The sequence below is a fragment of the Staurois parvus genome, unplaced genomic scaffold (assembly GCF_062004578.1).
Source record: "Staurois parvus isolate SC_StPar_1 unplaced genomic scaffold, SC_StPar_1.0 ptg000444l, whole genome shotgun sequence".
NCBI lineage: Eukaryota > Metazoa > Chordata > Amphibia > Anura > Ranidae > Staurois > Staurois parvus.
This window is the reverse complement of record NW_028318240.1, coordinates 1-25,059: the sequence shown is the minus strand read 5'-3', so window position 1 is coordinate 25,059 and position 25,059 is coordinate 1. Positions and strand designations below refer to the sequence as shown.

Genomic DNA, 25,059 nt, shown 5'->3' with positions numbered 1-25,059 from the left:
TGGCCAAAACACTCAATTTCAGTGGGGGTTGAATAATTTTGGCCACAACTGTATATATCCATCTATTTGCCCATCCGTCCGTTAATCAGTCCAGTTGCCTGTATATCCATCTACTTACCCATCCATCCATCAGTCCATCTATTTGTTCATCCGTCCATCCATCAATCAGCCCAGCTGCCCATATATCCATCTGTTTGCCCATCTGTCCGTCAATTAGTCTAATTGTCCATCCATCCACCAGTGAAGTCCAGCTGTCCATATATCCATTTATTAGCCCATAGTTCAGCAATCAGTTCAAATGCCTGTATATGCGTCTACTTGCCCGTCCGTCCACCAATCAATCCAGCTGCCTGTACATCCATCTATTTGCCCGTAAATTCCTCCAACTGCCAATATATCCTCTTTGCTGTCCATCCTACACTTCTTACTTCCCAACCCATAATTTCCTCCATTTGTTCATCTTCAGCTCAGTAGATTGCTTTAAAACAGTCCTGGATTCTTTCTTGGATACACAGAATATAACTGGATACTAACATTTATAGGTAAAGTTAATCCAGGGAATATCCGATTGCCTCTCGGGGGATCAGGAAAGAATTTTTTCCCCTGCAGGAGCAAATTGGATCGTGCTTTGCTGGGTTTTTTTTTGCCTTCCTCTGGATCAACTGTGGGTGTGGGATTATAACTTTTTTTTTTTTTTAATGGTTAACCTGGATGGACTTTTGTTTTTTTCAGCCAGACTAACTATGTAACTATGTAACTTACAGTTTATCTAAAACCAAAAATATTTTTCAGTTATGGATTAAGCAGGAAAGGGTTAGAGCCCCTGTTAGGATCATTTTTGCTCCCTGTGTCCTCACTGGGAAGATTCACTGTCTCGGTTTGTACTTGTGATTATTGTCCTCAGCAATGAAAATGAGAGAAAGTTAAAAAATAGGAGTTGTCACCATAGCATGAATAAGGACACTTGTTCCAGTAATAACTGTCTAAGAAGGGATGTTCTCTAACTCACTCTTGTGTCTCAAGACATGAATTAAAGGAAATTCTCCCCCAAAGAGACACCAAAAAAATGCTGACATTCCCTACTCTAACCATTCCCTACTCTATCCAAAACAAAGAAAAAAGTTTAGATACACTTGTCTACACACAGTAAGATATTGATTTCTCAGCTCCAGAGCAGCATAATAACAACATGTATATGGATTTACAGTGGTATTAAAAATGGAATGGGGTAAGGAACAGAGCAGTCATTGAAGAGATCATTCAACTACTTACATCTACATGTCCATTACAGGTTTCTTCACTTTCCAGCATAGCGATAAGGACAAATGCGGTGAGCGTAGAGTCTAGTTCAACAGCTCCTTTTATAAGTCCACCCTATACAAAGAAGACACTTTTAGTTATTGAAAGTTGAGGCTTTATGGCTATAACTTAGCTATATCTGTCCATAACAATTGCCTGTTTTAGGTCATGTCAGATGTTTGCTGCAAATGGCTCAGGCTTATACAGAAGAATACAGTAAGTAGCTGGGGCCTCTGTGCCAATTCTGGAGCCATTTATTTAGTGGGCACCAAAAAGATTACCACTGGAGCTCCTCCAAGAATTGATTAGGAATGACATACTCTTATGTTGCTGATATCAAATCTTAAAGCAGGCCTTCCCTTAAAAGTGTAAGAAGGTACGTTTTTGTGACAGGTACCCTCTCCCACATTTATGCAATTTCACCCTAGGTAAGATTTACATCAACTTGGCCTGATCCCCCTTTACCCACCCACAACCCCCTGGGACATGTTACACATTCCAGGAGGCTGCAGGACCAGTCACACAGTGCCCCATGCATGTGCAGATGGAGGCAGCTGGCTTCCGCATCCAAGATGGCGGCTCTGGGGATCTGAAGACTGGCCAAGAATTCATTCCGTTTGGTCACCGATGTCACAACTACCCTGTCCCTTTTCTTCTATAGCTGATGGCAGCTTCAGGAGCTATCAGTAGGCTATGTGTACCATTGGGATCAGTTGTGAACTCAGGTTGTGTGCTCATGTTTGCCTTTTTTTTTCATCTGGCAAGTTGGCGAGTGGCAGGCATTGGGATTGACAGTGGATTTACAACAAGGGACATTTTTGGGGAATTTTACTTTTTTTAATAAAGGACTCGTCAAACATTTGGATATCTCTATTTATAGGTAAAAACAATTTTTTCTGAATGAATATGGGTACTTTGAACCCTAAACTCCTTCATATAGGAAGGCTGGTATTTAGGTGCCCCCTTATTGGTAAGGCGGCTTCCAGATTCCAATAAGACCCCCACCCGCAGACCCCCCACAAACACCAGGTCAGGGTTGTGGAAAAGAGGCCCTTGTCATCATTAATATGGGAACTAGATACTTTGCCTGGTGGGGCTACCCATAGTAAAACACCCCTTCTTATATTGAGGGCGCATGCTCATCCACCCCTTTCCTGACCAGCCAGGCTGTATGCTCGGAATAAGGATTTGGCTTTTTAGAGCAAACCTTAAAATCTCTATCAGACCCAAAGAGCCTGCTCTGGATTTCCAGGGGGACCCGCATTTATTTCTTTCCTAATTTGGTATACCCCATTAAAATCCATGCCAGAGTGTTCCACTTTAAATAAAAAAATCACTACTCCTGAAGGAATAGAATTTTTAAGAATGCATTGGTTCATGATCCCTAGGGTACTGCCCACCCTCTTGCTATTTTTTTTACACCCCTTTGACGATTAGCCCAGAAAATGGGCATTTTTAATTTAGCAGATTTAGCTTCCATTGATTTCCATGAGGTTTGGGGTTTGGCATCCAGACTTCTTTGAAGTTTGCTGAAAAATGTTCTAACTGAACCAAGGGCAGTTCGGCTCATCAATAAAGTGAAGTTCCAGTCTAAGAATTGTAGATGAGCAGTTACAGTAAAATACAAATATCTCTGGTGGCTACAAAAGTCTGTTTATTGCAATAACAAAGATTTAGATCAGCATGCTTTTAAAATGTACAGGTGCTGCAAACACCTTCTTCATTTGTGCAGACCAGGGGCGGACTGACCATTTGGAAACTCGGGCACTGCCCGAGGGCCCGGGGTCAGTAGGGGGCCCCATGAGATGCCCCTGGTACCTTTTTCATAGGCTTTTTTGAGTTTGGGCAAGGACACAGGGGCCCCATGATCCCTTATTGCCCGGGGGCCCCATGAGTTGTCAGTCCGCCCCTGGTGCAGCCAAATAATTTTAGCATCACTTTGGTATACAGAAGATTTTTTTTGGAAAGCAATATCTATAATGTACGTACCACCATCTCCTGATGGTATACTGGGTAATTTTCCTCAAATACGCCATCTGGTTTCTGCTTCTCCAATAAAAGCCATTTCACAGAGTTGCACAGAACATCTCTGTCAATGCTGATTAAGCCTTGAGCTAGGGCGAAGACTTTCACAACATAAGCGGTGAGCCTGTGGAAGACAAGTCATGATAACAATGGTAAGCCAGAGGGTGCTAGAGGACTCATCGTAAAGGATGGAGTTCCATAAAGTAGATGTTATAAGCACATGTGGGATTACATTAGGCAGGGGAGGAGACAGAACAAGTTCAAGTGGAGTCATTAAGCAGGTGAGGTGACAGAATAAGTGTAAGTGAAGTCATATTAAGCAGGGGAGCAGATAAATAAACACAAATTTAGTCATATTAAGCAAAATAGGAAATACATAATCACAAATACAGTCATATTAAGAAGGGGAGGATGTACATATATACAAGTAGAGTCATGTTAAGCAGGGGAAGATATAAATAAGCACAAATAGAGTCATATTGTGCAGGAGAGGAGATACATATGTACAAATGGAGTCATATTAAGCAGGGGAGGAGACAGAATAGGCACAAGTGGAGTCATATTAAACAGGGTAGGAGACAGAATAGGCACAAGTGGAGTCATATTAAACAGGGTAGGAGACAGAATAGGCACAAGTGGAGTCATATTAAGCAGGGGAGGAGACAGAATAGGCACAAGTGGAGTCATATTAAGCAGGGGAGGAGACAGAATAGGCACAAGTGGAGTCATATTAAACAAGGGAGGAGACGGAATAGGCACAGGTGGAGTCATATTAAGCAGGGGAGGAGACAGAATAGGCACAAGTGGAGTCATATTAAGCAGGGGAGGAAACAGAATAGGCACAAGTGGAGTCATATTAAGCAGGGGAGAAGACAGAATAGGCACAAGTGGAGTCATATTAAGCAGGGGAGGAGACAGAATAGGCACAAGTGGAGTCATATTAAGCAGGGGAGGAGACAGAATAGGCACAAGTGGAGTCATATTAAACAGGGTAGGAGACAGAATAGGCACAAGTGGAGCCATATTAAGCAGGGGAGGAGACAGAATAGGCACAAGTGGAGTCATATTAGGCAGGGGAGGAGACAGAATATCCACAAGTGGAGTCATATTAAGCAGGGGAGGAGACAGAATAGGCACAAGTGGAGTCATATTAAACAGGGTAGGAGACAGAATAGGCACAAGTGGAGTCATATTAAGCAGGGGAGGAGACGGAATAGGCACAAGTGGAGTCATATTAAACAGGGGAAGAGACGGAATAGGCACAGGTGGAGTCATATTAAGCAGGGGAGGAGACAGAATAGGCACAAGTGGAGTCATATTAACCAGGGGAGGAGACAGAATAGGCACAAGTGGAGTCATATTAAGCAGGGGAAGAGACAGAGTAGGCACACGTGGAGTCATATTAAACAGGGTAGGAGAAAGAATAGGCACAAGTGGAGTCATATTAAGCAGGGGAGGAGACAGAATAGGCACAAGTGGAGTCATATTAACCAGGGGAGGAGACAGAAGAGGCACAAGTGGAGTCATATTAAGCAGGGGAGGAGACAGAATAGGCAAAAGTGGAGTCATATTAAGCAGGGGAGGAGACAGAATAGGCACAAGTGGAGTCATATTAAGCAGGGGAGGAGACAAAATAGGCACAAGTGGAGTCATATTAAGCAGATGAGGAGACAGAATAGGCACAGGTGGAGTCATGTTAAGCAGGGGAGGAGACAGAATATCCACAAGTGGAGTCATATTAAGCAGGGGAGGAGACAGAATAGGCACAAGTGGAGTCATATTAAACAGGGTAGGAGACAGAATAGGCACACGTGGAGTCATATTAAGCAGGGGAGGAGACAGAATAGGCACAAGTGGAGTCATATTAAGCAGGGGAGGAGACAGAATAGGCACAAGTGGAGTCATATTAAGCAGGGGAGGAGACAGAATAGGCAAAAGTGGAGTCATATTAAGCAGGGGAGGAGACAGAATATGCACAAGTGGAGTCATATTAAGCAGATGAAGAGACAAAATAGGCACAAGTGGAGTCATATTAAGCAGGGGAGGAGACAAAATAGGCACAAGTGGAGTCATATTAAGCAGGGGAGGAGACAGAATAGGCACAAGTAGAGTCATATTAAGCAGGGGAGAAGACAGAATAGGCACAAGTGGAGTCATATTAAACAGGGTAGGAGACAGAATAGGCACAAGTGGAGTCATATTAAGCAGGGAAGGAGACAGAATAGGCACAAGTGGAGTCATATTAAGCAGGGGAGGAGACGAATAGGCACAAGTGGAGTCATATTAAACAGGGTAAGAGACAGAATAGGCACAAGTGGAGTCATATTAAGCAGGGGAGGAGACAGAATAGGTACAAGTGGAGTCATATTAAGCAGGGGAGGAAACAAATAAACACACATGGAGTCATATTAAGCACCGATGGATATAAAATGAGCCTAGGATGAAATGAGCAGCATGTGGAAAAATTACATCATTTAGTTTTTTTATTGTTGTTTAAGACCTTTTAGTTTCAAGAACAGGAATTGAAAAGTTTCTCTACTCTCTGCATAGGCTATGTACAGCACAGTGATGATGCCACAGATATTTTTACAAATAATATCTGGGTTTTGCAGAGGCATTTGGGGCACACAAAGCAGATACTGTATATATATCCGTTTTGACTATTGAAGAATATATTCACATGATTTTTTCTGTGTCAGGAGTCCAGCCCGAAAATATATATCCCAATAGATTTTATAAGTGTACTTAAAAGTGTGTTAAGAGCTATATCTTGAACTATAGTAATCTGAGCACAGACAAGTGTTTATTTCAGTTTTGCTCAGATTATGTGAAAAATACTGTATATAATACGTTTTAAATCATTCTTAACAAATCCATAAGGATATATATTTTTAGGAATAAATGAATAATAATTATTATATACTGGTGAAGTGGGATTTGTGGACTTGTGTCCTGATGTGAAAGTTACATTGATACATGGAAAGGTGGCCACTATAAATATATTTCCTGGACAGGCTGGTGCAGATTTTCTTTTATATTTTATATTTAAAGTAATATCGTATTGGTGTTTCATATGTGCACTTTAGGAAATATCAATAGTGCAAATTTATAAAAAGTAGATATTAAATACTGTATCTATGTCTGGTGGTGACTGTATCATCCTATTTGAGACTATTCTATTTTCAAGTAATATAAACTTGATAAGGGTTCCAATTTTTTCATGTTTTATCCAAAACAAAATAAAAAAAACTATTTTAGCTAAACTTCAAACTTCAAATAAATATATATAATACAGAAGTACAATAAGCTGTCTCTATTACCATGTGCTTGATGGTGTAGTAATCCAGGCACCATAGGAAGCATCTGGTTTGCGGAATGTCAACTGTCTTGCTAAACCTAATTCCAAAAGATAAAATGAATTAGCAAACATAATTCAGTTAGGCATGATCTCAACCATAACTCATTGCATTTTTAAACAAAAAAAAAACAGAAAGATGAGGTCCAGGTTTCAAACAATGGTAAATTGAAGGAGATCCCATACCAGATCCTGAACATACTGGTGGTGACATTAAAGTGCGTGGCTTGCAAAAAAAACGAATTCTGTACATCTCTGCAATGCATACAAATGTCATTGTATTTCTGCTTTTTTTTCTGCTTTTAAAAAATGGTGGACAACACTGTCCGAGTTCTCCTCTGCCGGACTATAGAACTCCACCTATCCCCATCCCTTTCTGTCGCTCTGCACATGCATATATAGATTTCCTGGCACCAACATTTGGTAGTATGCTGTCATGGATTTGCGCCAGGAAAGGTAAATTAAGGTACTTGATACAATTTAAAATTTTCCTGGTGCTAACATGGCAGCATACTACCACATGTATGCTGCCATGGATTGGCACCAGGAAAGGAAAATTACGGTAAGTATGAAATAAATTTTTCCATTTATTTTCCCAGCAAAACATTGCTGCCTTAAATCTCAAGAGCCTGCCACTACACTACGGAAAATAAGGTTTGATGGTAAACTTAGGTAATTAAAGTCCATTAAAGCTGGTCATAGATGGGTAAAATTAACAGAATCCTCTATCTACACAAGCAAGGTGGATAGAGGAATCCCCCCCCCTCCAGGACATTATATTCTGACAGCGGGACCCAACAATTTTGAAGTACACTGATCAGCTAATTAGCTGCTGCTGCCGATCAACAACTGTTTTCCAACTAGTTTTTCTAATGATTGACTTCTGTCAAACAGGGACTGCCACACACTGATCAAAATTCATCCGGTTCAGCAGGGACTTAATGCAGCTATGTTACTAATCCCAGGACCCTGCATTCACTATATCTGGTCTCCCCAGACCCTGCATCCACTATATCTGGTCTCCCCGGACCCCGCATTCACTATATCTGGTCTCCCCGGACCTTGCATTCACTATATCTGGTCTCCCCGGATCCTGCATTCACTATATCTGGTCTCCCCAGGACCCTGCATCCACTATATCTGGTCTCCCAGGACCCTGCATTCACTATATCTGGTCTCCCCGGACCCCGCATTCACTATATCTGGTCTCCCCAGGACCCTGCATTCACTATATCTGGTCTCCCCGGACCCTGCATTCACTATATCTGGTCTCCCCGGACCCTGCATTCACTATATCCGGTCTCCCCAGGACCCTGCATCCACTATATCTGGTCTCCCAGGACCCTGAATTCACTATATCTGGTCTCCCTGGACCCTGCATTCACTATATCTGGTCTCCCTGGAGCCTGCATTCACTATATCTGGTCTCCCTGGACCCTGCATCCACTATATCTGGTCTCCCCGGACCCTGCATTCACTATATCTGGTCTCCCTGGACCCTGCATTCACTATATCTGGTCTCCCCGGACCCTGCATTCACTATATCTGGTCTCCGCGGACCCTGCATCCACTATATCTGGTCTCCCCGGACCCTGCATTCACTATATCTGGTCTCCCCAGACCCTGCATTCACTATATCTGGTCTCCCCAGACCCTGCATTCACTATATCTGGTCTCCCCGGACCCTGCATTCACTATATCTGGTCTCCCCAGACCCTGCATTCACTATATCTGGTCTCCCCGGACCCTGCATTCACTATATCTGGTCTCCCCGGACCCTGCATTCACTATATCTGGTCTCCCCAGGACCCTGCATTCACTATATCTGGTCTCCCCAGGACCCTGCATTCACTATATCTGGTCTCCCCAGGACCCTGCATTCACTATATCTGGTCTCCCCAGGACCCTGCATCCACTATATCTGGTCTCCCTGGACTCTGCATTCACTATATCTGGTCTCCCACAGTACACAGAACATGGAAATGAAATTAGTTTAGTAAATATAAACTGCTACATACCTTTTCTCATCAGCAGTTAAAGAAGTCTTGTGACTTCTATCAGTGTCCAGCAGAGCACTGGTTAAAACTTGTAGGAGTTTTCTTTCTGGGAGGATGCAGAACCCCTGACCTCTGTCTAGACAGTGCTGATTGGCCCTGTGCTGATCAAATGCACTCTCCAAAGAAAAAAAAAACCTCTCTAGCAATACACACCAAACTGAGCATGTAAAGAGTGTCTCCACATAATATGTCTTATCAGGAGATCAAGAGGGGGACACTGGAAGAAGGGGAGGATCAGAGAAATCAGGATCAAACAGCATTTTAACACAATGCAGAGGATTAACCCCTTAGGTTCCACAGTGAGTATAACAAACATGCTTTACTGCATATACAGACTGCTTTTACTGTTGTGGGTTTAGTAACACTAAGTCTATCATCCAGCCTAGTGAAAACTTGAAGTAAACCAAGTCAGCAGCCAAGCTAAAGAAAGTATGTGATTGCTCCCCTACAATCATAGCAGAAGGAATTGGAAGAAATGTCCATATTAGGAGGATTCACCTTTTCTATTTGTCCTGTGACCATTGTCACTGGGACAGAAAGTGATGGGAAATCCTACATGTTATACTTTCCTATGAGGACACCTATTCTTCTTGGTTTCACGTTTTGTTGTTTTCAGTTATCGTTTCTTAAAGGTTTTTACTTTTATTGGGGATACAGAGAGAAAGAGAGAGAGACACATATATATATCTATATACAGTCATGGCCGAAATTGTTGGCACCCTTGATATTTCTCCAGGAAATCATGTATTTCTCACGAAACGTATTGCATTAACACATGTTTTGCTATACACATGTTTATTCCCTTTGTGTGTATTGGGACAAAACAAAAAAAGGGAGGAAAGAAAGCAAATTCGACATAATGTCACACAAACCTCCAAAAATGGGCTGGACAAAAGTATTGGCACCCTTTCACAACTGCGGATAAATAAGAATGTTACAAGCATGTGATGCTCCTGTAAACTCACCTGGGGCAAGTAACAGGTGTGGGCAATATAGAAATCACACCTGAAAGCAGATAAAAAGGAGAGACGTTCACTTAACCTTTGCATTGTGTGTCTGTCTGTGCCACACTAAGCATGGACAACAGAAAGAGGAGACGAGAACTGTCTGAGGACCTGAGAACCAAAATTGTGGCAAAATATCAACAATCTCAAGGTTACAAGTCCATCTCCAGAGAACTAGATTTGCCTTTGTCCACAGTGCGCAACATTATCAAGAAGTTTGCAACCCATGGCACTGTAGCTAATCTCCCTGGTCGTGGACGGATGAGGAAAATTGATGAAAGATTGCAACGCAGAATAGTCCGGATGGTGGATAAGCAGCCCCAAACATGTTCCAAAGACATTCAAGCTGTCCTGCAGGCTCAGGGAGCATCAGTGTCAGCGCGAACTATCCGTCGACATTTAAATGAAATGAAACGCTATGGCAGGAGACCCAGGAGGACCCCACTGCTGACACAGAGACATAAAAAAGCAAGACTACAGTTTGCCAAAATGTACTTGAGTAAGCCAAAAGCCTTCTGGGAAAACGTCTTGTGGACAGATGAGACCAAGATAGAGCTTTTCGGTAAAGCACATCATTCTACTGTTTACCGAAAACGGAATGAGGCCTACAAAGAACAAAACACAGTACCTACGGTAAAATATGGTGGAGGTTCAATGATGTTTTGGGGTTGTTTTGCTGCCTCTGGCACTGGGTGCCTTGACTGTGTGCAAGGCATCATGAAATCTGAGGATTACCAAAGGATTTTGGGTCGCACTGTAGGGCCCAGTGTCAGAAAGCTGGGTTTGCGTCCAAGATCCTGGGTCTTCCAGCAGGACAATGACCCCAAACATACGTCAAAAAGCACTCAGAAATGGATGGCAAAGAAGCGCTGGAGAGTTCTGAAGTGGCCAGCAATGAGCCCAGATCTAAATCCCATTGAACACCTGTGGAGAGATCTTAAAATTGCTGTTGGGAAAAGGTGTCCTTCCAATAAGAGAGACCTGGAGCTGTTTGCAAAGGAAGAGTGGTCCAAAATTCCGGGTGAGAGGTGTCAGAAGCTTATTGATGGTTATAGGAAGCGACTGATTTCAGTTATGTTTTCCAAAGGGTGTGCAACCAAATATTAAGTTAAGGGTGCCAATACTTTTGTCCAGCCCATTTTTGGGGTTTTGTGTGACATTATGTCATATTTGCTTTTCTGCCTCTGTTTTATATTTGTTCCAATACATACAAAGGGAATAAACATGTGTATAGCAAAACATGTGTTAATGCAATACCTTTTTTGTGTGAAATACTTGATTTTCAGGAAAAATATCAAGGGTGCCAACAATTTCGGCCATGACTGTATATCTATATATATATCTATATCTATATATATATATATATATATATTGTGGGAACTCGCTTCAACGTGGTAGAGCTTTTAAACGCACACAGCTACTCGCTTTCTTTTTCAGGGCCTTTTTAGCCCACTTTTATTTAAATGAAAGTTCAAACAGAAGTTTCCCACACAGGGGTATCGATCATCCACAAAACAACGGTTCAGCCTCCTGGCTTACACTCAGCTTGCTGTCTGTCTCCTGCAGACTTCTTCCCAAAAATATGGCACTTGCACCGCTGGCCTCTAGCACACAGCTAGTCTCTAGCAGCCCCTTGCTGCTTTTGGCTTCCACCTCTCCTAGGTGAAGCCCACCTGACTTCCAGGCAGTGACCTCCTGTCTTCCAAGTGGAGCCCTCCTGACTCCTATCTGCCGGGGTGGAGCCCTCCTGACTCCTATCTGCCGGGGTGGAGCCCAGAACCTTGGTCCTGACTCTATGAAGAGGCCTGCACACACCTGTGCAATCAGTCTCCTGGCTCTCCCAAAACCTGGTCCCAGGATTGGAGATTTCATCCCTCCCAGATCTCTTTGAAATCTCCCGGCTCCAGATCCCAAAACAGACCTTACAAACAAAGGAGGAAAGTGAAAAGCCACTTTCCTCCGTATCAAACACTTACCCTGGAGCCCCTCAACCTGCCTAGTTGAGAATCCTGGGTGACAGATCATCACGCTGTCACAATATATATATAGAGAGAGAGAGAGAGAGAGAGAGAGAGGGGGGGGGGGATAGAGAGAGAGAGAGAGAGAGAGAGAGAGAGAGAGAGAGAGAGAGATGGAGTGAGAGAGAGGGATGGAGGGAGATATATATATATATATAGAGAGAGAGAGAGAGAGAGAATATATATATATATATATATATATATATATATACACACACACATACATTCATATGTGTACTGCATTATAACTACATGTGCTTCTAAATTAGATTTTATTACCTAATAGTTAATTTGAATTGAGAATTTAGGAAGCGAGGTTAACTATCTACCTTAATGTGTGTTAGTATAAATGTCCCCCAGCCCTCCCAGTCTCCATTGCTCTACGGGTAAAGCCCAATCATTGGCAAGGTCGTTCCACTGGAAGATGTTCTTATTCTTTAAATAAACTATGGATGTTTTGGATTTAGCTCTATTTTTCTTGGGTCACCTGTTCTGGTGACAACTGACTAAAAGGGTGTGTTTCCCTTTCTTTGGTGAGATTTCCTCTCACTTCCCATTGTGGCTCCAGGACAGGAAGTGATGAAAAACTTTCCATTCCAATCAGCAAGAAGACTTAAAAAACCCGGACAGAGGTTTTACATTTTCCCAATGCTTTCTAAAGCTAAAAAGGTTTTGGCTTTAGCTATCCACTTCCAAAAGCTAAATCAAATTATGCTGTGTATCGGACTCAATCTTTTTTTGTAGTATTGTGGGCTGCTCCATAATTGCCTCAGTCAATGCAAATTATTTCATATTGAATGAAATGTCAGAATAATGATTATGGCTATAAACCTGTGCCAGCATGCCATCACTTCGTATTGCTCGTTTAGGCCAAGGCTGCAAAGCTAGCACTCTTGGTCTGTTGCAGTTTATGGGAGATGACTCCTTTAAGGAGCCATTCTCAGCTTGGGTTCCTCCAGAAGTTGCTAGGGGTTCTTTTGACAAAGCTGAGGCTTTGCCCTTCTCCAACTTAGTTGGCTTTAGTATCGTCTTTGAGTCATGGCTACTTGGGTATGTGGTGCTATATGCTTATGTTTCTCAGCAGTCCAAGTGGCACTAAGGCAAAGGGTATGTACAAAGACAAACAATGATGCATTTTAAGGGGGTCCACTGTAGACTGAGTCCACCAAAGCCCATAGGAAAGTACAGGTATTTATTTCTTACCACTATTGATGTGCTGGATGGCCTCTGTTCTGCGATGTATGCCTATATTTTCCCACTGGTTGGTGGCATCCAGATAATGAGTGGCAATCACAGAGGGAGTCATACTCATCATGGTCTGTTCTCCACAACCAAAGGGAGCTGTGATCAAGTGATTCAGATTGCCTCCCCCGATGGCTTTCTCCAGTAGCTGGCTAACCGCTGTCCCTGAGAATTGCAAAGAGCTGAGTTAAAAATGATCTCCATGTGTGTTTAATTTACTTCCCACACCCCTCAAATGAATGCTAGGTTACAAAAAAAGTTACCTGTGGAATGAAAGAGTTAAATGTACCACTTGTGCACCACTGAAAGAAATTAATTAGGATTGCAGAGTATGCCAGCACTCCTGTGCGCCATGGGAGCGCAGGAATCCTAGCACCCGCTGATATCCTCAACTGACTCTCACAGTTCTCTGGGAGATATCCGCCCCCAAATACGATTTCTCCTGCGCTCTAGGACACAGGCCGGTGGCGAGTAGATGAAATCAAACCAGAAGAAGCGACCACCAGTGCATGAAAGGTTGTGCAGTTCCAAAACAAGGCTGGGGAAGCCCGACCAATACTGCAAAGTGAAAAAACAAGAAGCGCACCAACCTTGCGCATTACCTCAGTAACCAAAATTTATTAGTAAAAGAATGGTACTCACAAACAGCGAATAAAAACAGGCATGTAAGTCCTCCAAGGGACTTCAGAGACAAGAAGCCAGCGCGAATCCCATCATGGAGGTAGACACTCAGTACAGCTGACGCGTTTCGAAGGTCATGCCTTCTTCATCAGAGCTGACTGGACTGAGAGTGTTTGCTCCCATTTATGCCCACAGACTGAAATTTGTCTCTCTCCTTTGGGTTGGGCAGTCTTAGGCTGGGAGCTCAACCCAAAGTGGAGGGACAAATTTCAGTCTGTGGGCATAAATGGGAGCAAACACTCTCAGTCCAGTCAGCTCTGATGAAGAAGGCATGGCCTTCGAAACGCGTCAGCTGTACTGAGTGTCTACCCCCATGATGGGATTTGCGCTGGCTTCTTGTCTCTGAAGTCCCTTGGCAGACTTACATGCCTGTTTTTATTCGCTGTTTTGTGAGTACCATTCTTTTACTAATAAATTTTGGTTACTGAGGTAATGCGCAAGGTTGGTGCGCTTCTTGTTTTTTCACTTTGAGATATCCGCCCCCAACCAGCCAATCAATCAATTCAATGGCCAATACATAAATGGATAACTGATGCCACCAAGCTCATCATCAACATGTACCACAGCACAGGCTGTGCAATTCTTCCATAAGCTAAAGAGCTGATCTGCATATGCACCATAAGGGGACAATTTATAACAAGAAACGAATACTGATATCCATTCTCTGATATACTCTGCAGTAGTACTCAACGGTGCAGCCTGCAATTTACAGCCCATTCGTAAAATGCAGGCCGTGTTATTAGGCATGAGAGTCTTCATGGAGTTCTGAACACTGCAGAGAGAACTGTCAATGGAGGAGTGATGACCATGTGCCTTTGACAGGTCATACGGCAAGGCTTTCCTCTTGGCTTTTTTTTTTTTAACAAATTGCATTCATTTTTTTCATTTGTTCCAACTGATGGCAGCACCAAATATGTAAAGCTGGTGGAGCATAATGCACATAACCCTCTGCAGTGGTATGGCCACATTGCATTTTTAAAAAAGACCCATAATGCCAAACAACCACATTTTAGGCAGTGTGTCCTGAGGTAGCACAGAGCACAAAGGCAGAAGCACACTGACACAGGGCTACTGAACAACAAGGCAGTTGCAGCTGGACCTGTAGAAAGAGCGTCCAAGAACCCCCCCAGAGATGGTCACAGAACAGGCCATGTAATATAATCAATGGCTACTAATGGATTCATCATGCATAATTCAGTATTATGAAACACAATTATTCAAAAGAAGTGGCATTGGTATTTGGTAGGTTATTGGGGTACATACTCTAGTAATAACAGTGTAAGGACAGCAAGAAGCTTCTAACTATAATCTATCATTTGTAAAGAGGAAAATAGGATTCCTTCAATAGTGTTTTATATACAGGTGAAACTCGAAAAATTAGAATATCGTGCAAAAGTTCATTTATTTCAGTAATGCAACTTAAAAGGTGAAACTAATATATGAGATAGACTCATTACATGCAAAGCAAGATAGTTCAAGCCGTGATTTGTCATCATTGTGATGATTATGGCTTACAGCTCATGTAAACCCCAAATCCACAATCTCAGAAAATGAGAATATTGTGAAAAGGTGCAATATTCTCGGCTCAAAGTGTCCCACTCTAATCAGCTAATTAAGCCATAACACCTGCAAAGGGTTCCTGAGCCTTTAAATGGTCTCTCAGTCTGGTTCAGTAGGAATCACAATCATGGGAAAGACTGCTGACCTGACAGTTGTGCTGAAAACCATCATTGACACTCTCCATAAGGAGGGAAAGGCTCAAAAGGTAATTGCAAAAGAAGCTGAATGTTCCCAAAGTGTCGTATCAAAGCACATTAATAGAAAGTTATGTGGAAGGGAAAAGTGTGGAAGAAAAAGGTGCACAAGCAGCAGGGATGACCGCAGACTGGAGAGGATTGTCAGGAAAAGGCCATTCAAAAGTGTTGGGGACTTTCACAAGGAATGGACTGAGGCTGAAGTCAGTGCATCAAGAGCCACCACACACAGACGGATCCTGGACATGGGCTTCAGATGTCATATTCCTCTTGTCAAGCCGCTCCTGAACAACAAACAACTTCAGAAGCGTCTTACCTGGGCTAAAGAAAAACAGACCTGGTCTGTTGGTCAGTGGTCCAAAGTCCTCTTTTCTGATGAGAGCAACTTTTGCATCTCATTTGAAAACCAAGGAACCAGAGTATGGAGGAAGAATGGAGAGGCACACACTGCAAGATGCTTGAAGTCCAGTGTGAAGTTTCCACAGTTTGTGTTGATTTGGGGAGCCATGTCCTCTGCTGGTGTTGGTCCACTGTGCTTCATTAAGTCCAGGGTCAACACAGCCGTCTACCAGGAGATTCTGGAGCACTTCATGCTTCCTTCCGCAGACGAGCTTTATGAGGATGCTGACTTCATTTTCCAGCAGGACTTGGCACCTGCCCACACTGCCAAAAGCACCAAAACCTGGTTCAATGACCTTGGGATTACTGTGCTTGATTGGCTAGCAAACTCGCCTGACCTGAACCCCATAGAGAATCTATGGGGCATTGCCAAGAGAAAGATGAGAGACATGAGAGCAGAAGAGCTGAAGGCCGCTATTGAAGCTTCCTGATCTTCCATAACACCTCAGCAGTACCACAGGCTGATGGCTTCCATGCCACGCCACATTGAGGCAGTAATTGCTGCAAAAGGGGCCCAAACCAAGTACTGAGTACATATGCATGCTTCTACTTTTCAGAGGTCCGATATTGTTCTATGTACAATCCTTGTTTTATTGATTGCATGTAATATTCTAATTTTCTGAGATTGTGGATTTGGGGTTTTCATGAGCTGTAAGCCATAATCATCACAATTATGACAAATCACAGCTTGAACTATCTTGCTTTGCATGTAATGAGTCTATCTCATATAATAGTTTCACCTTTTAAGTTGCATTACTGAAATAAATGAACTTTTGCACCATATTCTAATTTTTCAAGTTTCACCTGTATAGTGACTTTGACAGTTGCCAAAATGGAATGGCTAGATGACTGGGTAATAATAACTTCAAAAGTGCAGTTCTTGTGGAAATTTTCCGGTCTGCAGTGGTCCAATGAAGGAAAAGGTCATACAGGGTCGTAGACAGCCGAGGCTTACTGATGCACATGGGGAGCGAAGGTTGGCCCATTAGTCTGTTCCAATAGAAGAGCTACTGCAGGTAAAATGGCTGAACAGCTTAATGCTGGTTCTGATAGGAAGGTATCAGAACACACAGTGCATGGAACTGCTGACCTCATGCTGACCAGTGTCCACATCCAAAAGCGCCTACAATGGGCACGTAAGCATCAGAACTGAGCCTCAGAGCAATGAAAGAAGGTGGCCTGGTCTGACAAATTACATTTTATTTTACATTATATGGATTTCCAGGTAAGTGTACGTCATTTACCTGTTGAAGAGATGGCACCAGGATGTAGTATGAGAAGAAAGCAAGCCGGTTAAGGTTTAAAGGATCTGCTACTGACAACTTGTCTGGTGGAGTCCATACCTCGACGGGTCAGGGTTGTTTTGGTGGCAATACTCAATATTACTTGGATGGTCATAAGGTTATGGTTGATCAAAGTATATTATTTCCTAGCCTGCTCACACCTTGGGAGAAAGTAGTTATGGGGACATGTCTTCATCTTTGACATTGTTATGGATCCGCCAGGTGGTGCCTCTGGCAGCCCACTTGACAGGATTACCCAAAGCGTGGAGTCTAAGTCCCAGTCTGCGTTTTCACCAGGGCCCCTGATGGTGGGGATGGACTTGGAGCAGAACCAGGACCAGGTCACGACCTCCGAGCAATCCCACCAGTGGCAGAGGGAACCTCCGGGGATGTGTGTACACCAGAAGAGAGCCAGATGTGAGGAGGCCGGCAGGACCAGGCAGGATAAACAGGCGGTTGTCACCGTGGGGGACGGCGAGGTACAGAGTCGGCAGGCAGAGAGTTGTCAGGTCACACGCAGGGTCAGTATTGTAGTCAGTCCGCAGAATGGTCAAACAAGCCGGGGGTCAGGATAGGAGAAGGAAGCGTAGTCAGGGGCAATCCGGGTCAAACTCAGGAGAAGGCAGCGTAGTCAAAACAATCCGGGTCAGAGCTGGAGCAGGCAGAGAGGTCAAACAATCCAGGTCAACAAACACAGGGCACAGGAACTCAGGTTACAGATCAGACCTTGCGGCAACCTGTGACAGTGCAGGGCATCTTTAAATATTGCGCCCTGCACTGTCATTGGCCGCCCATGACGTGCGCCTAGCTGTCATTGGCCGCCCTGGGCACGCCCGCGGCTCCTACTGCGCATGCGCGGATTCCTGTCAGCCGCGGCCCTCCGGGACCTGGTGCTTGTGTCCCGGCGCGAACCGCCGCTAGTGCGCGTGCGCCAGGGAAGGCGCCGCGGCGGTCCCTGAAAGACATACTTGACAACACTTTCCAGATGGCCGCACACAGATCACATCCAATTTCTGGGATGCCTTTCCAGGTGCCCTGCCCCTAATTGTAGGGTGGTTGCCCGCTTGCACCGTGATAGCCTCATTTATTACTGTTCTGTGAGTTAACACACATACTTATTAACTCAAATAAGAGTGATACTGTGATCTCAGAATAAGGGGCGGACTGACAACTCATGGGGCCCCCGGGCAATAGGGGATCATGGGGCCCCTGTGTCCTTGCCCAAACTGAAAATAGCCTATGAAAAAGGTACCAGGGGCATCTCATGGGGCCCCTTACTGACCCTGGGCCCTCAGGCAGTGCCCGACTTTCCAAATGGTCAGTCTGCCCCTGCTCAGAATGCAGTCTAGGACACATCATCATTAGGACAAAGCACTTGGATTCCCCAGTAAATTCAGGACAGTTGGCATCTATGCAGTAAGAAATGAGTTGCTAGTAGCTACCTCTGTAAGATATAAATATTGCTTCTTTAACACTTACCTTGCACAGTGACAATGGTTTCAACTGGTGTATTGGGAACAACATTTTTGATATTCACTGTTTTGACCAATTCCTCCTGTACTCCGGCTGCAGAATGAAATATGAACAGACCAACATTAACCAATGAATCCTGTTAATGCCTCAGGCCTCTTTTTTTTCGTTTTTTTTAATCACAGGTTAAAATGCACTTAGGCCTGAATATTGCTTAAACCCAAATATATATATATATATTTTTTTTTTCTAAGCAAAGACTCTGTAGAATAAAATGGTGGCAGTTGATATTTTTTATGTCCTGCGATAATTGTGCTACTGTTTATCAAATCTGTATTTTCAAAAAACATGCTTAAAATTCATTGTACTGCATACAAAAATCAATAAAACACTATTTCAAAAAAAATAAAATATAAAAGATGAGGTTCCATCTAGTAGAGAGATTCTAAATATTTCAAGTCTAAAAATTGCATGCTTCCCTGGAATGGCAAAAATTATGGTAACCAAAATTGTCCAAAAGTGACACTTTAAAAGCCATTACAGTACATAGTTAACAGTGAAAGATGATCCTAAAATTATTTAATTTTTCTGAACATTTTTTATCTTTTTCAACTTTAATTTGATATTCCAAGGGGGTTTATAAGCAAATGTTCAGAAAATTAAATAATTCTAGGATCATCTTTCACTGATGATACCCTATGACTAAGTGCTTAGCACGAAACGCACCAGGGGGGGCTACAGCGTCTTGACGTCACGCCGCCGCTGGTGGCCATCTTGGATGTACATGGTCAGTCGTTTTGCTTTCTGTTGTATGCACCCCGATTTGGAAATAAAATTCCTTTGATAAATGCAGTATCATGCTATGTGGCATCCTTTTTTGGGCTCTCTGTGAGTCTCACCATTCACAGAGCCTATTTTAGAGGAGACCCGATGCAGTGATACCAATCGAGGGACCCTGAAGGGAACAGGAACCTGGCCTTACATTGGAGCGGATGATCTGACTGAACTGATGAGACAGTTGTAATCTCAAATGCGTGATTTTAGCGTGCATCTGGTGAGTGCGCCATTCACTTATTACCAGTCACACTATCCGTCACTCCTGAATAAGAGATTTGAACACTTTTGCTGAGATCTTCTAAGACCCTCACGTTCATTCTTTGGACTTTCACTTATTTATCACTATAACCACTTTAATGTGTTTTTTTAATATATTCTGCACTTTATATTTATTGCATTTTATATAGAGTTTATGGGTAGTACTTATGTCACAAGTTTGAGATATTATTTGTGCTTTTTGGCACTTTATAATATTTGTATGTGGTTGATTGAATTATCAATTATCAATTTTCAATTTTCCAATAAGCACTTTTTACATACTTGTGATATCAGCGCTGCACCTGTTTCAGTGATATCAGTCAATGTATGTTCACTGAATTCCTGACACTCTCTAACCTGACACCCAGCATGGAGGTCCTGAGCACCCAGCAGGAAAAAGAGGTATGGGGTGAGCCAGGGACATGTGGCAACATCACTATATGTAAATATTAATTAAAAAATATTTTATACAATTATACAATGTTAAAAGAAAAACATGATTGTAGTACAAAAGTTGAGCAACAACTAGCTCTGGATAAAAACATAAAGACCATTGCATATTGTAACAATACAAGCATCATGTTTGTTATAAATCGCTCCAGAATTCCATATACAGTACATATAAAGAACAGATGTATATAAAACTCCTAAGTATCTCCTTTTCATTTTCTCCAGCGTGTTTAGCAGGACAAAAGTCTGCTTCCTCAGGAAGATTTGAAATACATCTCTGGTACTTCATGCAGCAAAAGTAAACCATGATCAACTTTTGTACTACAATTATGTTTTTTTTTACTAAAAACATATAAAGTAAGTGAGCGCCTTCCAGTCTATCAATTCCCAGATTACAGCAGCTGTACACAAAAGGCACCATATAAGACCTCTAAAACAGATAAAAAACATAAACGTGCAGCGCTGTTAAAACCAATAAATAAATACATATATAAACATGTAAGACAAATATATAAAGTGACACTGTGCATCTATGTATGTGCCACTAGAATATGTGGCCAATATAAACGTTAAAGAAACACTGTGTCTAAAACATAAGTCCAGAGTGCAGGCGTGACTGAGATCTCAAATGATCTTCTGGTATCTAAAAGACACAGATTGTGGATAAGGTGAGACAATTAAAGTGTAGATTGCGCACTCACCAGATACGCAACCTTTTTGCGCATTTGTATGATATAATAAGGACACCAGACATCTCATCAAAAAGGTCTGGTCAGATCTGGTCAATACCTCCTTCGCTATCCCACGGTTTGCACTTAGCCTTCCCAAATGGTAACCACTCTACGGATGTACCTGGCTCCCACAGGAGCTCAGAAAGAAACAACAGAGGTGGCCAGTAGTGCAATATTGCCTTAGGATGTTTATTCCACACAATGGGTATGTATACAGCAAGAAAGCAAATAAAATAGATTACTGACCGATTGCAAGCTGCCGCCGGGACCCCTTGTGGTGCCGGCGGTAAGGCATCAAAACAGCTACAGCCCGACCCTGACGCGCTTTGAGCAAGTGCTCTTAGTCATAGGGTGTCCTGGCCATCTTGGATCCACAATCTGTGTCTTTTGGATACCAGAAGATCATTTGAGATCTCGTTCACGCCTGCACTCTGGACTTATGTTTTAGACACAGTGTTTCTTTCACGTTTATATTGGCCACATATTCTAGTGGCACATACATAGATGCACAGTGTCACTTTATATATTTGTGTGCACTTTCTTACATGTTTATATATGTATTTATTTATTGGTTTTAACAGCACTGCACATTTATGTTTTTTATATGGTTTTTTTTAACATTGTATAATAAATCTTTGATTTTTTTTTAATTAATATTTACATGTAGTGTTGTTGGTGTGGTGCCTAAAAAGTCCCAGTAGTTTTTTTCTAGTTAGGGTTTTTTTCTATTTCTCAATGTTCAAATCTAGTGTGCAGTGGATAATGAGATCTGCCAGCACAGTACAGACAGGGATAACCATAGTAAACCTTAACTCTCCAGTCCTTTCACTTTGAAGTTTTCCGAAAGCAGCATGTAAAAAGTATCCAATTCTATAAATTTTACTTTCTTTATTTTTTAAATTCATTTTTGTAATTGCTATGTAAATGATAGCATGTAACAAATATATAGCAGGTGTAATCTCAATTTGAGTGCAAAAGTGGAAATACACTTTAAACCCTAAAAATACATTTCTTTTATTTGTTTCATGTGATTGTTTAAATATACTATCAAAAGTCTTTTGATAAGTTGCAGAAAAAACTGATCCTGCCAAAAAATCCCAGGAGCTGATAACTTCCTGTGCTGACTGTTAGCAGTAAAATTCCTGAGTGCGTTGTCTTTTAGAGTGCCCTTCAAAATGATGCATGTAACAGGAAGTGTGTCAGGACCAGGGGCAGACTGACAACTCATGGGGCCCACAGGCAATAGGGGTTCATGGGGCCCCTGTGTCCTTGCCCAAACTCAAAAAAGCCTATGAAAAAGGTACCAGGGGCATCTTATGGGGCCCCCTACTGACCCCGGGCCCTTGGGCAGTGCTTGAGTTTCCAAATGGTCAGTCCGCCCCTGGTCAGGACTACAGAACACTGCTCCCTTATGTTATGAAGTTGAGGTGAGGGGGGGGGTTGTTCTGTAGTTTTGACACACTTCCTGTTACATGTGTCATTTTGAATGGTACTAAAGCAGACTAAGCCAACACACTCATACTGTAGCACACTGCAACACACGGTAGTGCATTGTAATACAAAAAAAGGCTCGTGTATAATTTTTACCGCATTGGAGCTGGTGTTCATTTTCAATGGGCTGCGTTAATGCATCGCAAAGGAGTGATTAGGTTCTAAAATCTTAGCCAGGGATTTTCTTTTGTTGTCTGTTTCCCATTGGGGAAATGTTCTTTTACTTCCTTTGATGGGAAGTCAAAGGATACAATATCTCTCTACAGTAAGGACAAACACAAGACAAGGGACGATTTTTCCAATGTTATCGAAGTTTTCAGAAGACATCTCCTTACTGTAAGTGGAAATTAAACACGGAAGTAACATATCTTATCCAAAGAGATGAAATTTACAGACCTCTTCCTCTTCCTTCGGGATCTAAAATAACGTTTGTTAAGGTCTGCACAACCCGTTTTCCTTCCGGCTGAAAAAAAAAAACAGAAACACATTTATAAAGTATGAAACGTTATCTTTCAAAAGCTAAAGTGTATGATAACCCGAGCAATGAAATTCTCCTATTTGCTCCTTTTGGTCTGCTAAATATACCAAAGTGTTTTGTTGTATCTGTTTTATATGCGCAAAAAATACCTCTTCATTTTGCTAGAAATCTTGTGAGCTTTTAGCTTTCTGTGTTCTCTGATTGTGCACGAGGAGGGGTTATTGGGATGAGGAGGGGTTATGGAGGGGAGGAAGGGGAGGAGTTAGGGAGGGGTTAAGGAGATGAGGAGGGGTTATGAAGAGGAGAAGAGGGGAGGAACTGGGGAGGGGTTATGGAGATGAGGAGAGGGGAGGAACTGGGGAGGGGTTATGGAGATGAGGAGAGGGGAGCAGATGAGGAGGAGTTATGGAGAGGAGAAGAGGGGAGGGGCTGGGGAGGGGTTATGAAGAGGAGGAGGGAGGAAGAGTTTAAGAAGGGTTATGAAGATAAGGAGGGGGGAGGAATTGAGGAGGGGTTATGGAGATGAGAAGAAGAGAGGGGCTGGGGAGGGGTTATGGAGATGAGGAGGGAGGAGGAGTTTAAGAAGGGTTATGAAGATAAGGAGGGGGGGGGGAATTGAGGAGGGGTTATGGAGAGGAAAAGTGGGGAATATCTGGGGAGGGATTATGGAGATGAGGAGGGGGGGAGAGATGAGGAGGAGTTATGGAGAGGAGAGGAGGGACGGGGCTGGGGAGAGGTTATGGAGAGGAGGAGGGGTTATGGAGATGAGAAGAGGAGAAGGGCTGAGGAGGGGTTATGGAGATGAGGAGGGAAGAGGAGTTTAAGAAGGGTTATGAAGATAAGGAGGGGGGAGGAAATGAGGAGGGGTTATGGAGAGGAAAAGAGGGGAAGATCTGGGGAGGGATTATGGAGATGAGGAGGGGTTATAGAAATGAGGAGGGGGGGATCAGATGAGGAGAGGGCAGGAGGGGTTATGCAGACGAGGAGGGAGGAGGAGTTGAAGAAGGGTTATGGAGATGGGGAGCTGGAAGGAAATAAGGAGGGTTGTTGAAACAAGAAGGGGGGAGAAGAGGGGGTTATGAAAATGGGGGAGAAGATGAGGAGGGGTTATGGCGATGAGGAGAAAGGAGGGGGGTTTAGAAGAAGGAAGAGGTGATGATGAGGGCGGAGGAGATGAGGAGGGGTGGGGGGAGATGAGGAGGGGGAGGAGATGAGGAGGGGTGGGAGGGAAGATGAGGAGGGGCTATGGAGATGAGGAGGGGCAGGGGGAGGATGAGGAGGGGGAGAAAATGAGGACGGGTTATATAGATGTGGAAAGGGGACGAGATGAGGAGGGGCTATGGAGATATGGAGAAGGGAAGGGAGTAGATAAGGAGGGGTGAGGGGAAGATGAGGAGGGGGAGGAGATGAATATGGGCTATGGAGATGAGGAGGGGTGGGGGGAAAATGAGGAGGGGGAGAAGATGAGGAAGGGTTATGGAGATGTGGAAAGGGGAGGGGAAGGAGATGAGGAGGGGCTATGGAGATGTGGAGGGGGAGTAGATGAGGAGGGGTGGGGGGAAGATGAGAAGGGGGAGGAGATGAGGAGGAGTTATGGAGATGAGAAGAGTGAAGAAGGAGGAGATGAAGAGGGACTATGGAAATGGAGAAGCAAGTAGATGAGGAGGAGGAAGAAGATGAGGAGGAATTTTAGAGATGAGAAGAAGGGAATGGTTTCTGAAAGAGACAATTTGTAAATATTTGAGACAATAATTGAATATATGGAACAAAGGTCATATTTTAGTGTCGTGGGGGTTAGATGTGCAGAGCAGTTAAGCTCATCACTTCCCCAATAGTGTCAACATGTTTCTGTACTTGCAGCATACTAATAGGAGAAAACATGGGGAAAAGTAAACGTATTGCAGAGGTGTGTGAAATATATCTGTGTCCACTTTGAAGACATGTCCTATCACTTCATGTTTTTCTTCCCAAAAGACAGCAATAAAAACCTGAAAGAGGCTCTAACATAATTTGTTTGTACTCACCACGACCTTCAGCTTCTTCAGCACACCATCTTGGACAGCCTGACCGGCCGCTTTCACTTCCACGTCATGTGTGCCCAAGGTCAGAGGAATAATGATATAGGGTACAGCCAGAGATGAAGCAGCCTTTACAGTCACAAATTGGCGGTATTTAGCCTTAGCAGTGGAGAGACTGCAGAATTCTTTATTGTAAGTCCATTCCACAC

At 43.2% G+C, this 25,059-nt stretch overlaps 1 protein-coding gene across 1 annotated transcript in view; it reads right to left on the bottom strand.

Moving 5' to 3' along the window:
- LOC149453931 (complement C3-like) overlaps positions 1-25,054 on the bottom strand; it is a gene marked incomplete at its 5' end in the record, with an annotated part of 75,801 nt that extends 50,747 nt beyond the window's left edge. The window contains 7 exons of the mRNA XM_089688004.1: positions 1,273-1,374; positions 3,289-3,448; positions 6,645-6,720; positions 12,962-13,165; positions 18,597-18,683; positions 22,751-22,817; positions 24,857-25,054. Coding sequence (XP_089544130.1) covers positions 1,273-1,374; positions 3,289-3,448; positions 6,645-6,720; positions 12,962-13,165; positions 18,597-18,683; positions 22,751-22,817; positions 24,857-25,054 — 894 coding nt within the window. The remainder of the gene's footprint in view (positions 1-1,272; positions 1,375-3,288; positions 3,449-6,644; positions 6,721-12,961; positions 13,166-18,596; positions 18,684-22,750; positions 22,818-24,856) is intronic.
- Positions 25,055-25,059: the final 5 nt, after the last annotated feature.